General features: G+C 38.7%; 1 protein-coding gene across 6 annotated transcripts in view; it reads right to left on the reverse strand.

Annotated features, from left to right (window-relative positions):
• Unc5d (unc-5 netrin receptor D) overlaps positions 1 to 15,780 on the reverse strand; it is a 571,205-nt gene that overhangs the window by 19,814 nt on the left and 535,611 nt on the right. For 5 of the 6 annotated variants that reach the window (XM_042701474.1, XM_042701473.1, XM_042701466.1 and 2 more), the window contains 2 exons: positions 8,813 to 8,962; positions 1,279 to 1,443 (listed from right to left, as the gene is read on the reverse strand). In XM_042701474.1, coding sequence (XP_042557408.1) covers positions 1,279 to 1,443; positions 8,813 to 8,962 — 315 coding nt within the window. The remainder of the gene's footprint in view (positions 1 to 1,278; positions 1,444 to 8,812; positions 8,963 to 15,780) is intronic. The other variant, XM_042701476.1, reaches the window with a different exon arrangement.

The raw sequence follows: 15,780 nt of genomic DNA on the forward strand, positions 1-15,780 counted from the left end.
ATTTGATGTCAGTATAACATGTGGAGGAGACAGGGGCAAACAAGTCGTTTAAGGATTCAGGTGGACCTGTTGCAACAATGAGAAGTACAAAATGTCATGTCAAAACCAGCTTTACAATGTTGGAGTGGGGGGGGGGAGGGGGGGGGGTTGATTGGGTAGGGGGGAGAGGGGAGGGTGGGAAGGGAGGTGAAGGGTAAACAAAGGAGGAGGCTGCAATGCTTGGTAAGAAATGTGTGCATTATCCTGCCCATGTAATTGTAACCCTCTGTACAGTATGTTCTCAAATAAAATAAAATTAAAAAAAAAAAAAAGAAAGAAAGGAAGGAAGGAAGGAAAGACGGAAAGGAAGGAAGGAAGGAAAGAAAGGAAGGAAGAAAGGAAGGTAGACAGAAGTGAAAAAGAAAACAAGAAAAAAGCCTTTTATTACAAGAAATGTCAAGCACATGTATAAACAAAGAAAAAAGGAACAATAAAATTTTATTTGTCCATTAAAAAAAAAAACAAAAAAAAACAAAAGTTTCTGGGTCAGGGCTGGGAAGGTGGCTCAGTGGTAGAGCGCTTGCCTTGCATGCATGAAGCCCTGGGTTCGATTCCTCAGCACCACATAAGCAAAAAAAAAAAATAGCCGGAAGTGGCGCTGTGGCTCAAGTGGTAGAGCGCTAGCCTTGAGCTGAAGAGCTGAGGGACAGCGCCCAGGCCCAGAGTTCAGGCCCCACGACTGGACCCCCCCCCCAAAAAAAAAGTTTCTGGGTCACTGATTTATTATACTAAAGCATCTAGGTTTAAGAGAAATATGACTATACAGAAGTCAGAACCTGGAAAACGTGAGATAGTGAGAAGAAGATGAATTTCCTATACTCCAATGATAACACACACACACACACACACACACACACACACACACACACCCCACATATATAGTAACTGACTTCTAAATCACTGGTCAGAAGCACTCAGAAAACAGCTCTGTAGACACCTTATGGCATGTGTCTCAAGACCCTCTTGATTGCACCTGTAATGCATCTCAGCAAGTGTCCCCAGTTTACTGTGGTCCTCCACAGGGCCTAGACTCTCTGGTGGATTGAATTTCCCTGCCCAGTGGGAAGCTCATTTGAATCCTAAACCTGAGACGATTCTTTCCTCTTCTCAGTAATAAGAATGAAAACGAGCTTGTGCATTTATTTTGAAGCTTTTTTCCACACCTGACTGCAAGGCTGAGTTTTTCTTCTTACTGTCCCTCTGGAAGGGACTCAAAAGACGTGTATCTCAAGAACTCACCTCTAGGATGGATGTCTGCACTTGGAGGATCTGTTCATGGCCTTTGAGCTGGCGGATGCAGATTTTGCAGGACAGCTGGGTGGTGGTGGGCGTGTAGCGCTCCAGGGAGAAGGCACAGTGCAAGGGTTGCCGGTTGCTGCTCCACACACGGGAGAAAGGGACTTCCTGCAGGGGAGAAGGAAAGGGGGAAAGGGATGTGATGTGTGGAGCCTGAATGCCATGGGCAGAGGCCAGGACTTAATCACAATGATCACGATCAAGATGACGAGGTTCGCAGCAGAGATAATTGCCTAAGTGACTTTGGTGGAATTGTTGTAGAAATAATGTTCCTGCAGATGCTGAGCAATACAGAAGTAATTCATGTCAATTCCAACATCTGAATTCCAACATCACACGGCAAGAGGTCAGATTTCACTTGGTGACACACACAATAGGAGAGAATACTATCAAAAACTAATCACTTTTTCACTAAGAATTATTTCCTCTCGGAAGACTCCCATACTCCCTCCATCTCCTTAAGAATGGGCTAGGAATATATCTTCTCATTTAAATGAAAATTGTGCTGAGACACTGACTGACTTGAACATATTACCCATACCATTGACTCCTTGTGGTACAGTGTGGGGATACATAAGGCCAACGCATCCAGGTATAAGAATTAAGAGCTACTACAAAATAACAGAGCTATACCTCCCAGAGACAAACATTTACAGTGGACAACAACAGGGTGATATAGTGTTCCTATTCCATACTTGTTCAATTCATCCTTTGCACTAAGGTCCACAGACAGGTCACTATATGAAATAAACAAGAAATAATAATACAGCTTGGTTGTCGTTCTCAAGAGACTTCTAGGTTTTACTAAGTGAGCAGGGAAATGATTCCTTCTTAATTTGTGCTGGTGCACAAATTTGCACAGCAAATGGGACTGTGTTCAGGCATGGAACTTTCCAATATGTCCTTGATACGTTGTCATGCACTAAAAACATCTCTCCTTCCTACTCAGATGCAGCACAAGTCCTTGGCAATGACCGATGTGTACCCAGCCCCTAGTGATCCTCATTCTCACATTTTTTTCCTGTTTCTCATCTCATTAATTTGCTCCTTTATCTGTTGCTAAAAATATAATTTTCTTCCATACTATAGCTGAAGGTGGCAAAAGATGTATAAAGTCTGGAAGGTTAGAACTCTAAAGTGTCACTGGTGCTGAAGCTGGCAGGTGTTAAAGACCAACAGGCATGATTAAAATTATTCACTTTAACTAACTATGAGTGACCTACTTATTTTGGAGCTCTAATATTCCCACTTGTTTATATAATTTGTCTTCTAATTTTTCTCTACAAGAAGTCTTGTGGATTCCGATTTGGAGTACTTCCTGGAAGAACAAGAGGGAAGGATGGATTTTAGATGGAAGTACAATTAGGGAGTTGGCTTTAGGGAGCATGAGAGAACAAATTCAAGCATTCAGCCTTACCACACACCTGAATAATGGACAAAATCCCCTGTGGGGATTTTGTTGCCACTTGTTAATCCTGAGCCTAAAGAAAAGTGAGAAGTGTTGCCTGGGGGAGCAGACAAGGATGAGTACACAGTACACGTGTGATACCTTACAGCATTTCATTGATACTCTCCTGTGGAGAAGGTAGGCTATTAGCCTGCATCAGTATCCTTACTATTTCCAGTTCTTTCCTATGAGACGAGGGTTAGATGTGTAAGAACTACATTTGGATTCCCATATTTAGCAAGGAGTTCAAATTTCCATTCTGCTCAGACGAGTCACTCAGGCTAGACTTAGAAAGGAGAACCTGCAGACGCGATCAGGGATCCTCCGCCACCCCCAACATCAGATGTCAGGCCTAAGTCTACAGCTAGTAGCACAGGGAGGACTTCAGGGTATCTCAATATCCCCCAGGGAATCCTCTGTTTCCATGCTCTGTGGTTTCCTGAAATTCCTCAACTTATTGCCATTCTACCGTCCCTAGTGGCTTCCTCTAGCCTGATTCTCAGAACTTGTCAAAGGTTTTATAAACATTTTAGTTTCCCGACTACATTATCTTCTTTGCTGAAATATCTTGAATGTTTTCTGTATTTTTTGACCAAAACGATTTTCTGACCAAACACGAGTGGATTTTAAGGGGTTCTCTTCAAAGCTGTCACTGGTAGACCCACAAGGGAAGTGATCAACCAGAAACAATGCTAATGGGACATTGGGCTAAGGGTTACAGAAGAAGCTTTATGCTGGAGCACAATTTGTCTATATGGACACAAGATAGTGTAAGTCCATTTAATGTTTTGTTTATTCTCACTTCACACACATACACACAAATACACACTTCCACTTTCTTTCAGTGTAGGCAGTTTTACCTCTCTTTGCCCGTCTGTTCACACCAGCAGAGAATGCTACTGATCTACACTGCTTCCTAGTAACCCCTAGAGAAATAATTTTTACTTAAACCTCTCAAAAATGATTTTCACTTGTGCATACTCCACTAAAAGTTCTGCTATTTCTCTTTCTTGTTGGTTCCCGCTTTTCTCCCATTTTACAATCCATGAGTAACTTTTTAGTTTATATCTCAGTCTCCTCTTCTCTCTGCTATTGAATGCTTCAAAGTCCCAATTGCCCACACATGGATCACCTGCCATCTCTACAAGGGCCTAATAACTAATATCTGATAATTATCAATCTTTTGCACTTGACTCTCAAGCAATATGAATACTTCTATTTGGATTTTATCTGTAACTTTACTTTTTGAAAACAAGATATAGCCATCTGTCTGATGTCTTTTGTCATTTACTCCAGCTTTTTTATCTCCATTATACCTCATTACAGCTAGTTAAAATAAGCTACTCTATTAGACAGAGCTTATGGGTGGGGTGGGTTGCAATAGGAGAAGAAAATGGAAAGCATTGATTGGTAGTTTCCAGGGGATAGAGCATTATGGTTGCCTTTTTAAAACTCTCATCACCTGTGGGAGACAATGATGTCATCAAATTACCTAGCAGGACCTTAGCTGTCATCACAAGGTCAGTGGCTTTTTGGTTCCTGTCACCTACCTGACACTCCAGGGCCCCCATAAACTGTTGTTCTTTCTTTTTAGTCCTTTTTTTTTTTCTGTCAGTTGTGGAGCTTGAACTCTGGGCCTGGGCACTGTCCTGGAGCTCTTTGAGGAGTTCTCAAGGCTAGCACTCTACCACTTGAGCCACAGCGACACATCTGGTTTTCTGGTGGTTAATTGGACTTTCCTGCTGGCTTGGAACTGGGATCCTCAACCTCCTGAATAGCTACACGTGTGAAACACTGGAACCCAGCTCTTGTTAGTTCTTAAAGGAACAATTTTCTTCAAATCAATTGATTTTTATACTGCTACTTTGAACCATTTATTTTCATAGAAAATACCCATAATATAGCAGCTATTTTGGGCTAACCAAGGAGGCGTTTGTTTTCTAAAAATGAAATTTAAGTCATTATAGTTTAACAGTATAAATACTTGGGTCTTAGGGCTACAGAAAGCCTAGGTCAAGGCCCAACTCTTAAGCCAGTTTGTCTTCTACACTGGATTTAATCCCTCGGTGATAGTTACCTTTGCTAAAAATAAAGAGCACTTATCATTTATTTGAAAGTGTCGTCTAGATACCACATGATATATTTTTTTCCTAAAAATACTGGAAGAAAGGTAAGAGAGTAATGCCCACTGAAGAGATCATCTTTCTTTGCACAAAGCCATGAAACTAAGCATTAAAAAAATCCTATCGTTGGGTGGGGGGAGGGAGGGAGGCTGGGAAGGGAGGTGAAGGGTAAACAAAGGAGGAGGCTGCAATGCTTGGTAAGAAATGTATGCATTATCCTGCCCATGTAATTGTAACCCCTCTGTACAGTATGTTCTCAAATAAAATAAAATAAAATTAAAAAAAAAAAATCCTATCGTCTGTCTTCCATGCCACGACACAAATTAAACCTTTCTTTTTTAAAATCTGAATTTAAGAGACTACCCAAGGAAGTTTTTTATTGTTGACTTGAGTTACAGCTGTCAATAGTGCTCAATAAAACATTTAAAAAGTAAAAGAATTAGAAGCACCCCAATTAGTCTGTTTTCAGGGCAATTATCTTTGCTTTCATTTCTCAATAAATAAAAAAGGTAAACAAAAAAAGGGAAAACATGCCCTACCCCAATAAAACAAAAACAGAATCACCCAAGATGCTCACTGAGCTGAGAGGAATGATACAACATGCAATATGGAGGGCAAAGTATAGCAAAGTTATGGGTGTTTAAAGAATTCCGGAAATGTTTTCATTTTGATTTCCATGATAATTAGGTTCCTAGCAGATGGAGAGAATGTAAATCATATCATAGCAGGAGACAGACACTGTTTCTCCAAGATTCATAGCATGCTGAAGAGACAGCTGCTTTTATCCTAGGGACGTGACAACCTGACTCTGTGTCTTGTTGGATGTAAAAATAAATAATCAATCGTATACTGCTTATGACAGCAGACAAACCGTGAGGAAGTAGCTCTGATGTCCCAGTAACCTGCCAAGAGCAGAACTATTTATGTACCTCCCAGAGCAGAATTATTAATTCTACATAGGGGCAAAGGATGGGACAAGTAAACAAACAAAGTATATCTGTGATTGTGGAAGAGCCTAAAAGCTTGGGAAGGAAATGCAGAATGATGAATTATTTGCACTGGACCTCAATTTTTATTTGAACCAAGGTCATTGAGGGCTACTGCACCCAGATCGCTGAAAACCCTCCATAACCTCTCCTTGCACACATCCATCATACCTAGTTTCTTGATCAATTAAGGGCAGGTGAGTGACATTCCATAAACAAATGCTCCCTAACCTAAACCAGGATGATTTAGAATCTGGGTAGTCCTTCTAGACATAGGTCTTCATTACCTTGCTCAGGATTGCTCTAAAAACAAGTCTCCAAAGTTTGTTGGTATTTGTAGGCAAACATTCTAGGCCCTAGGTACCTTCTTGGTCTCTTCTTTCCTTGGAAATTTGAACATTCCCAAAAGCAAACAGAAGAGTATCTTGAAAGAGGAGGGGTTAGTGTCCACTGCAATATGTCAATTCCTAGATTCCTGATTTTGAGTTAGAGATAAGAAAAGAAGACAATAATGACATTCAAAGTTTTCCATGTATTGAGGAGGAAGAGATAGGAAAGTTAACCAGTTGAAGGAAAGCTCTCCACATGGTATCAGGAATTGTCAGAACATCAGTCTCAATCATCTCTCTGGGATGACATAAAGGAAGCCCTGTTTGTTGCTAACCAGTAAAACCTAATGAAAACTCACCTCTGTTATCCACATCAAATCTGCAAGAGCAGATTCAAGGTTCAAGCAGTCTGAACACAAACCCTCCCAAAGTTCTTCCATTTAATGCTGGAGCCAAACAACATGGCCTTATGTTAAACACAACAGGTATCCGCACAAGCTCAGGGTTTTCGGTGGAAAAGGGGCAAGGAAAGTGTTGAAAGGGGAGGTAAAGAGGAAGGACAAATCAAACACAAAGCTATTTGGATTAAGAAAAATGGAGTGAAAATGAAAACTCAGTAGCAAGCCTCCCGATGCAGAGAAAATTAAATTGTTCCCCAGCCTACCAAGACTCTTTCAAATATGCTCAATTACAAAAGGCAAATATTTATACATGTTCACAACCTCCATGCATCCAAGCCATCCCAGCAGTAACGCTTGCTGGGATTCCTTGTGAGCCAAGGCCCTTGGCTTTGGCTGGTCGAGTGCATCCTCTGAGGTCAGCAGGCACTTAGCTCCCTCAGCTTCTTCTGCCTAGGGCTCTCTTTGGTATCCCTGGTATTGGAATTACTGTTTAAGAGCTGCTGTAAGGTAATGGCTCTTTCATCTGAATTTTTATCTTCAAGCATTAAACTTAATAGTTACTTTGGATGGAGTCATTCGCATTAGATTCAGTGAAATGAGGCCCTTATAACCTATAAAGATTAATACAGAGGAATTTGCATGACTATCAGGACTTGTTTTAACAATACTCTGAAGTTCAATTTGGACTAGAAACTTTGAATACTGCTTACTGGAAAGCAAAGACACCTAGGTTTGTATGTTATAAATAATACATTTATTCATAAACAATCTCCACAAGGAAATTTGCAGAATGTGCCATCTCACTCCTCCAAAAAAAAATCCACAAAAACAAAAGACAAAACAACAACAACAAACAAAACCACTATTTAAGACCATGAGAGACATTTATAATACTTAGAGTGCACTAGAACTACATAGGATTCGTTGTACTTATAAACTGATTGAATTTAAATTCTTTTGTACAACTGCTTAAAGATAATAATAATAAAAATATATAGGGTGTGTTAGTTCTTCCCAAGATAGTGAGAAGTCTGAAAAGTGAATAATAAACCATAACATTGGCCAATATGAAATTTCTGAACTATAAAACTAAGAAGTGTTGGTGATCCCATTGCTTTTCTATCACAAAAATTGTAAGTGCTTATTATTTACATGTTGGCTATTCTCCTTCTAATGAGGGTGTACCTTTATATAGTTTTCTAAAATGATAAATAATGCAAGAATGAAAAGGTAAAACCCCAACAGGGCCTTGTACATTATATTTCTGGGCTTGTAAATGTCCTATGATTCCACATACATGTGAGTCTACTGGAAGCTTTTCCAGGGTTAAGGAAGTATACTGACACATTTAAACACACCCATACACACACACACACACACACACACACACACACACACACACACACACATACACACACACACACACACAGAGCTCTGGTTTAAGAAATGGATGGACTACCCGGGTATTTAGGCTGAATTTTCCTAGTTCTCAGTTATGGTATCCCAAGGTGTTAAGAAGTCTTTGCATGCTAAGAGTGTTCTCAAATCCCTATGGATGATCCCCAGAGACTCCAAGGCATCCTGTGATGTTAAAAACAAAGCTCTATTAAGAAGCATATGGAAACTAATGCACAAGTATGCTTATATACTTATAAAAGCGCTCTCAAGAGACATGATACCATCTTTGCTTGTTGATTTGACATTTCTTCTCAAATTCATTCATTTGGCAGTGGTACTTTACATAGGAAAAGAGACATCTCTAGTTCCCCGACAGCCATAGTGCTCTGCAAGTTGAAATCACCACCCTGAAATATTCAGTTGCGTGTTCAGTGCTGAAGCTGATTAAAACAATGTCTCATCTGGTCAAATTTAGTAAAAAAAAAAATCAACAAACAAACTCTGCTCCTCACTTGTTCAATTGTCATCTTCCACTTATACTAAGCAACAACTCAAACAGCAGAGAAAAAAATGTCACTTTACTTGACACACACTCGCCTTTCTTTCCACTTGCTAGCAATCTGTGAATTCATGACAATATGTTTCATCCTCTGTGTGTAGCCCAAACTGTGATATCTCTGTGACAGTTTGGAGATGAAATCCATACTTTTGAAGGAGGAGGGCCATGCACAGGACCATCCCTGGGGTATGTGACAGCAAAGCTGTTTCTGTGAGAAGCCCATTTGCCCAGTACCTGGCATGCAGTGAATGGTTTAATTCTCCAGAGGAATGGAGGGATGTCGAGGACAGAGATCTGAAGACTGAAGGTATTCCCTTTGAAGTGCAGCAACTTTGGTTCTTCCAGTAGCTGTCCACCCTGATGTCTTTCATCAGAAACCACTTCCTGTAGGGGCAGAAAAACAGAAGAGGCATAACAACTGCACCTCCAAGCTTACTACACAGGTTTCCAGAAACACCAGACAGAGTAAGAGACATATACTTCTTTAATGTCTGGGACGATCAACTATTTTCCCATTCCACCACACACACTTTCTTTTTGCAATGCAAGGGTTTGAATTTAGGGCTTCCTGATTCATTTGCTCGTGTTCTACCACTTAAACCGTACCTGCAGAGCAGCTCTTTCCTGCTATCTTGGATACAGCAAAATTTGTCTACCTAGGTAGGCTTCAAACCTTGATCCTCTAGATTTCAGCCTCCTGAGTAGTCAGGAAGTAGTTAGAATGACAGGTGTCAGTCACTGGCACCCAGCTAAAACATCTATTCTTTATTATTTATGTCAAGCAGGCTTTTAAAACACACCTTATCTTTGTTTAAACTGAAAGGCTTCCTTGTCCTCAAGCAGATGCTAATACTGCTGAGTTGCCATGATCGTATAGATTTCCTTCTGAGATGAGCACAATCAAGGTAAGTATTTGTTAATAGCCTGAGATGTCACCATAGGTGACACTGAAATTAGACGCAGCCCTTTGCACTCTGTTCTAGTTTTCATTAACAAAGGGGTTATCTGATTATTATTGTTATTAATTATTGCTCAGAATAAATGTTCTAGAACGCACGTTTACTTGCAGTACATTTATAAAGTTATTACATCAAAAGGCCAAGGGGAAAAATAAGTTATTTATCAAGCTAGTTTTACTTCACAAATAAAAACAAATTTCTGAGGTGAATACTCCTGTATTTCTCTCTGAGAGAGCTTATAAAAATTCTATTGAGCAAACATTTAATTGGTTCTAAATTTGTGACGGCATTGTACTTGAGATATGACAGGACAAAGGAAATAATAGGACAAATACATGTTCTGTAAAAGATTGCATTACTGAGGAGTAAGGCTTTCTGTGTTACTGGAGATAGAAGATCTCCTTAAATTCACTTTAAAAATCACCATTAACTGTTTTACCATCTCCTTGAAGAAACAGGAAGAAAAATACAATGGACAACTTTTATGTAGCATAATCTTCCAAGATTCTACAAAAGCATATATGAAGTTAAGCAATATGTTTTATAGACAGCTGAATCACATTCAATTACTAAAACAAAAAGCAGCTTTATTTCTTTATCTCTTGTCTATCTATAATGACACATTTATTGTTTTAGTTGTACTTGAAGTACTGAGGATTAAATGGTTTCATGCATAGTAGGCAAATACTCAATACAGAGCCATATTCTAGACAAATTTGGTCAGGTTAGTCTAGAACTCATAATCTTCCTGCCTTAACCTTCCCAGTGCTGGGGATATTGCTATGCTCCATCATACTTGTTTTATCATGACGTTCTTGGAAACACTTCTATTCTTTATTCTTTACACTTTCAAAATATTGACAGGTTGCTAGTGTATTTTCTTAAGATGAAATGACTGGATTCCTATATCCTTTCCATCAGCTCTTTAGTCTTGTTTATAGGAAGAGTGTTCCTCAGGATCCTTAGGCCAGCAGTAAAGTTACTATAATGATGAAAACTTTCAATGTGGGAACTGCTAAGTATAGTGGCTGTTAAAAACCTAAAATGTGGCTAGAGTGACTTCTCAATTAATTCTTTTTATTTTAGTTAATTTAACTTTAAGCATGTGCATGTAGTTAGCAATTGCTATACTGGACAGGTAATTCACAATGTTACAGATTGCAGAGTTGGCATAAGAATATAGTAGCCACCCAAGAAAAGGACTGGATGGATTTAAAGCTGAATTCTACAAGGCCTTCAAAGCAGAACTCACACCAACTCTTCAATGAAATTGAAAGTGAAAGTTCACTACCGAACTCTTTCGATGAAGCCATCATAACCCTCATCCCAAAACCAGGCAGGGATGCATCAAAGAAAGAGAACTATAGACCCATTTCTTTGATGAAATTGGTGCAAAACTTCTCAATAAAATTTGGGCCAACTGACTTCAACAATTCATCCAAAAAAATCATACACCACTATCAAACAGGATTCATTTCAGGGATGCAAAGCTTGTTCAATATATGCAAATCAATTAATATAATTCATCACATCAACAAGAGCAAGGATAAGAACCACATGATTATCTCAATAGATGCAGAAAGAGCATTTGACAAGATCCAACACCCCTTTATGATGAAAGCTGTGGAAAAACTAGGAATCCATGCAACATTCCTCAATATAATAAAGGCTGTGTATGACAAACTTACAGCTAGCATTACAAAAAGCTAAAGCCATTTCCTCTAAATTCAGAAATGAGACAAGGATGTCCACTCTCTCCAATTCTCTTCAATTTAGTATATTAGACTGCCTAACTACAGCAATAAGACAAGATGCAAGTTTAAAGGGGAACTAAATGGGGAAAGATGAAGTAAAACTCTCCCTCTTTGCAGATAACATGATCTTGTATTTAAAGAACCAAAGGATTCCACTCCCAAGTTACTCAAGCTGATTTGAAACTTTGGCAAAGTAGCAGGGTATAAAATTAACCCTCAGAAATCAACGGGTTTCCTATATGCCAATAACGAAAAAAGTGTGGCTGAAGTCAGGGAAGAAACTCCTTTTGTAATAGTCTCACAAAAAATAAAATACCTAGGAGTTAACTAAAGAAGTGTAGGACCTCTATGATGAAAACTTAAAAAACCTGAAAAAAGAAATTAAAGCAGAACTATGGAAGTGGAAAAACCTCTCATGCTCCTGGATTGGGAGGATTAACATTGTTAAAAATGGCAATACTTCCCAAGGCTATCTACAAATTCAATGTGATACCTATCAATATCCCAACCTAATTCTTCAAGGAAATAGAAGAAGCAATCCAAAAATTTATATGGAACAATAAAAGACCCCACATAGCAAAAACAATCCTTAGCAGAAAGAACAGTGCTGGAGGATTATCAATACCAAACTTCAAACTCTACTTCAAAGCCATAGTAATCAAAACAGCTTGGTACTGGAATAAGAACAGACCTGAAGACCAATGGAATAGAACTGAAGATCCAGAAATGAAACCCACAGTCCTATAGCCACCTAACTTTCAACAAGGGAGCTAAAAAAATAGAATGGAAGAAAGACAGCCTCTTCAGTAAATGGTGCTGGCAAAATTGGTTAAGCACCTGTAGAAAACTAAAGCTAGATCCTTATATATCACCCTTTACCAGAATCAACTCCAAATGGATCAAAGACCTCAAAGTCAAAGCAGACACCCTGAAAACATTACAGGAAGAATAGGAGAAACTCTAGGGCTCCTTGGCACAGGCCGAACATTTCTTAATAGAGACCCAGAAACACAACAAGCAAAGGTTAGACAAATGGGATGGCATAAAACTGCAAAGCTTCTGCATGGCAAAAGACATAGCTATTGAGATCAATCGAAAGCCCATGGATTGAGAGAAGATCTTCACCAGCCATACAACAGACAAGGGCCTCATATCTAATTAACTCCCCCAACAACAACCTCAAAGAAACAACTGCCTGATTAATAAGTGGGCTAAAGACCTAAAGAGATACCTCTCTGAAATAAGAATGGCAAATAGAGACATGAAGAAATGCTCAACTTCTCTAGTCATAAAGGAAATGCAAACCTCAGTGCAGTTTGAATGGCTATAATCAAGAACTCTCATAACAACAGACGTTGGAGGGAATGTGGCCAAAAGGGAACCCTACTGCATTGTTGGTAGGGATCTAAGTTTGTTCAACCAGTTTGGAGCTTCCTCAAATGACTCCACATAGAGCTCCCCTATGACCCAGCAATCCCACTTTTAGGCATTTACCCAAACAATCACAAAAAAGGCTATACTAAAGCTACCAGCACAACTATGTTTATTGCAGCATTATGCACCATAGCTAAGATATGGAACCAACCCAGTTGCCTCTCAGTAGATGAATGGATCAAGAAAATGTGATACACACCTCCCCCCCACACACACACAAAATGGAATTCTATGCCTCCATCAGAAAGAATAACACTACCCCATTTGTTAGGAAAAGGAAAGACTTACGAAAAATTATACTAAGTGAAGTATGCCAGACCCAAAGAAACGTAAGTCCCATGGTCTCCCTTATGTGCAATAACTAGTATACTTCTAGGATAATCTTACCAGAGATGTAGAAAAGGTCAAAAGCTATGCACATATGATCATATAAGATGGTGCTAAGTGAAATGAACCCCAGAATAGGAACACAAGAGGTTTTATCTTTGTTGCTGCTGTTTTTAATGTACTTATAATGTACTATGTGATTTCTTTTGTTTCTTTCATATGTTCTTCTCCCATTGTATAACCACTGTTTTCACTCTATTCAATTCTAGTGCCTTCATCTTGTATATACATTTTTCTAATTTGGGGAGGAGAAGGGAAAAAACAAAATGCTGAAACAAGGATGCAGGTTGACCCATTGTAACAATGAAATGTACAAGACATTATGTTAAAAATGAACTTTATAACTTTAGGGGGGGTGAAGGGAGGGGTTGGGGAAGTGGGGAGGGTAGTGATGGTTGGGGAAAAACAAAGAAGAGGTAACAATGCTGGATAGGAAATATACTCATTATCTTACTCATGTAACTCGAACCCCTATTTATAGTATCTTTACAATAAAAATATATGTAAAATTTAAAAAAGAATATGGTAGCAATTATCTACTATGTGAAGAGAGGAAGGAAAGTAGGAGGGTCAGGGAAAAAAAGTCTTCTAAATGAACGCTAGCATGAGACAATAGGTCTTTTATGCATTGGATCACTGGTTTCACCTTTCAAGGTTAGTGAATGTCCCAATAAAGCTATATACACTGGGTGTATAGAAATGCCATAAACAAGCTCACAGTACATGGAACAGTTTCCATGTGATAATATGGTATCTCAGTATTAAGTTAAATGTAGCTTAGTAGGTAAAAAGAAGACAGAGGATGTCGCACAAAGATTAGCAAAGAGGTCAGGAAGAAGAGTAGAGGTGATCCTAACAGAAAGTTATTTTCCAAGTGAATCTTGAATAGGAATATGTTCCGGTTATGTGGAAAACAAATAATGGGCAATGCAGATAGGAAAAGTATGTACAGACACAGTGGCAATACTGAGCTGAAAAAAAATGGTAGAAGAAAAAATGTTGCTCAGAAAGATGGCATTAAGGGCAGGGACTACACCATGAACTGATGTTGGACATGGCAAGGATTGTATTTTATTTTAGAATCATGTTGCTTAAGCTTCAAGATAGATATTGAATGTCCTATGGACCACAAAGTCTCATCAAAAGACTACTAACCATTCAAGGAAAAGACGAAAGCATAGATGTCTAATAGTATTTCTGTATGGTTTTGGGCAAATTACTTACTTAAGCTTCATTTGGGCAAATTTCTTTAGGCTTCATGTATTTAATATGAGTTTATTTCTAATGAAGCAAAATAATTAGCCTGATGATATATTAACCTTTTTTGCAAGCTTACAAATTTTATAGGAAGCTAGGCATCCAAGGCTAAGGCCTGTAATCCTAGCTACTCAGGGGGCTGAGATCCTGAGGATCTTAAAGTTAGCCTAGTCAGAAAAATTCTGTGAGACTCAGTCTCCCAAATAATCAGCAAAAGGGTGTTTTATTTTTTGCAAAAAGATGGAAAGCTATGACTCAAGTGGTAGAGCACCAGGTGAGTAAATGGTAGCATGCTTGCTTAGGAAAAACAAGGCCCTGAGTTTAAGTCCCAGTACAATCAAAGAAAAGGAAGGAAGGGAGGGAAGGAGGAAGGAAGGAAGGAAGGAAGGAAGGAAGGAAGGAAGGAAGGAAGGAAGGAAGGAAGGAAGGAAGGAAGGAAGGAAGGAAGGAAGGAAGGAAGAAAGGAAGGAAGAAAGGAAGGAAGGAAAGAAGGAAGGAAGGGAAGAAGGGAGGGAGGGAGAGGGAAAGATGCCTCTCAAAACAATTTAAGAAGAGTATAGACTATTCTTATGTACATTAGATCCAGGGTCTCTGGAGCATCCCCATTACTTTCAATTCATTTACTTAAACTTATAAGAAAGTAAGTTGTCATTGAAAAATGGCAGTAAGTGATACAAAAGCATGCATGGTTTAGTGCAATATAGGGCTACTTTAATATTTAGAAACTACACAAAATTGTCACATGATAGGCTTATTAGTGACAGTGATGAGTTGGAATAGTAGGTACCTCATTGGTAGTTGAAAACACAGAGGCTACCTTAGTAAATTTATGTCTTGGTTAATCACAGGGCAAACTAAAACTATGGAGTTAATTGTAGTCTAGTGTATTTTCTTCTAGATCACCCTGCTATTCCTTCTGCCCATAAACAATTTTTCATTGGTTCAAGCTAGCTGTCCATCTATCAATGCCTATGTCATGACACGAGGCAGTCTAAATTTGCCCTAGAGTTTTATGTGCTCTTTAAGTTTAACTTGAATATCAGGAACAAAAAAAATGAATATCTACTTTAAATTGCCATGGGGAAAAAGGATATTTTTTTAAAAGTTCTACCTTAGGGCGCTCAATGTAAACACACCACAATTTAGTTTTGCTTTTTAAGCATATTACTTTAATCTGCACATGTTGAGCCAACTATATACAATTAATAGTATCTCATAATCTTGCACAAAATACTAGGCAATTATAGTAATTCTGTAATAAAACTATTGTTAAAATAAAAAAGCCCAATTATAAACTAATCCCTGTATTTACAAATTTGCAAAAGCATATTTGGCTTTAGAGTTAAGGAAATAAAATCCTATGTGCAAACTTTAAAACAGAATTAAGCCTAGATTCCTAGCTACTTGGGAG

This window comes from Dipodomys spectabilis, unplaced genomic scaffold (genome assembly GCF_019054845.1).
Source record: "Dipodomys spectabilis isolate Male_0828 unplaced genomic scaffold, ASM1905484v1 ptg000009l, whole genome shotgun sequence".
NCBI lineage: Eukaryota > Metazoa > Chordata > Mammalia > Rodentia > Heteromyidae > Dipodomys > Dipodomys spectabilis.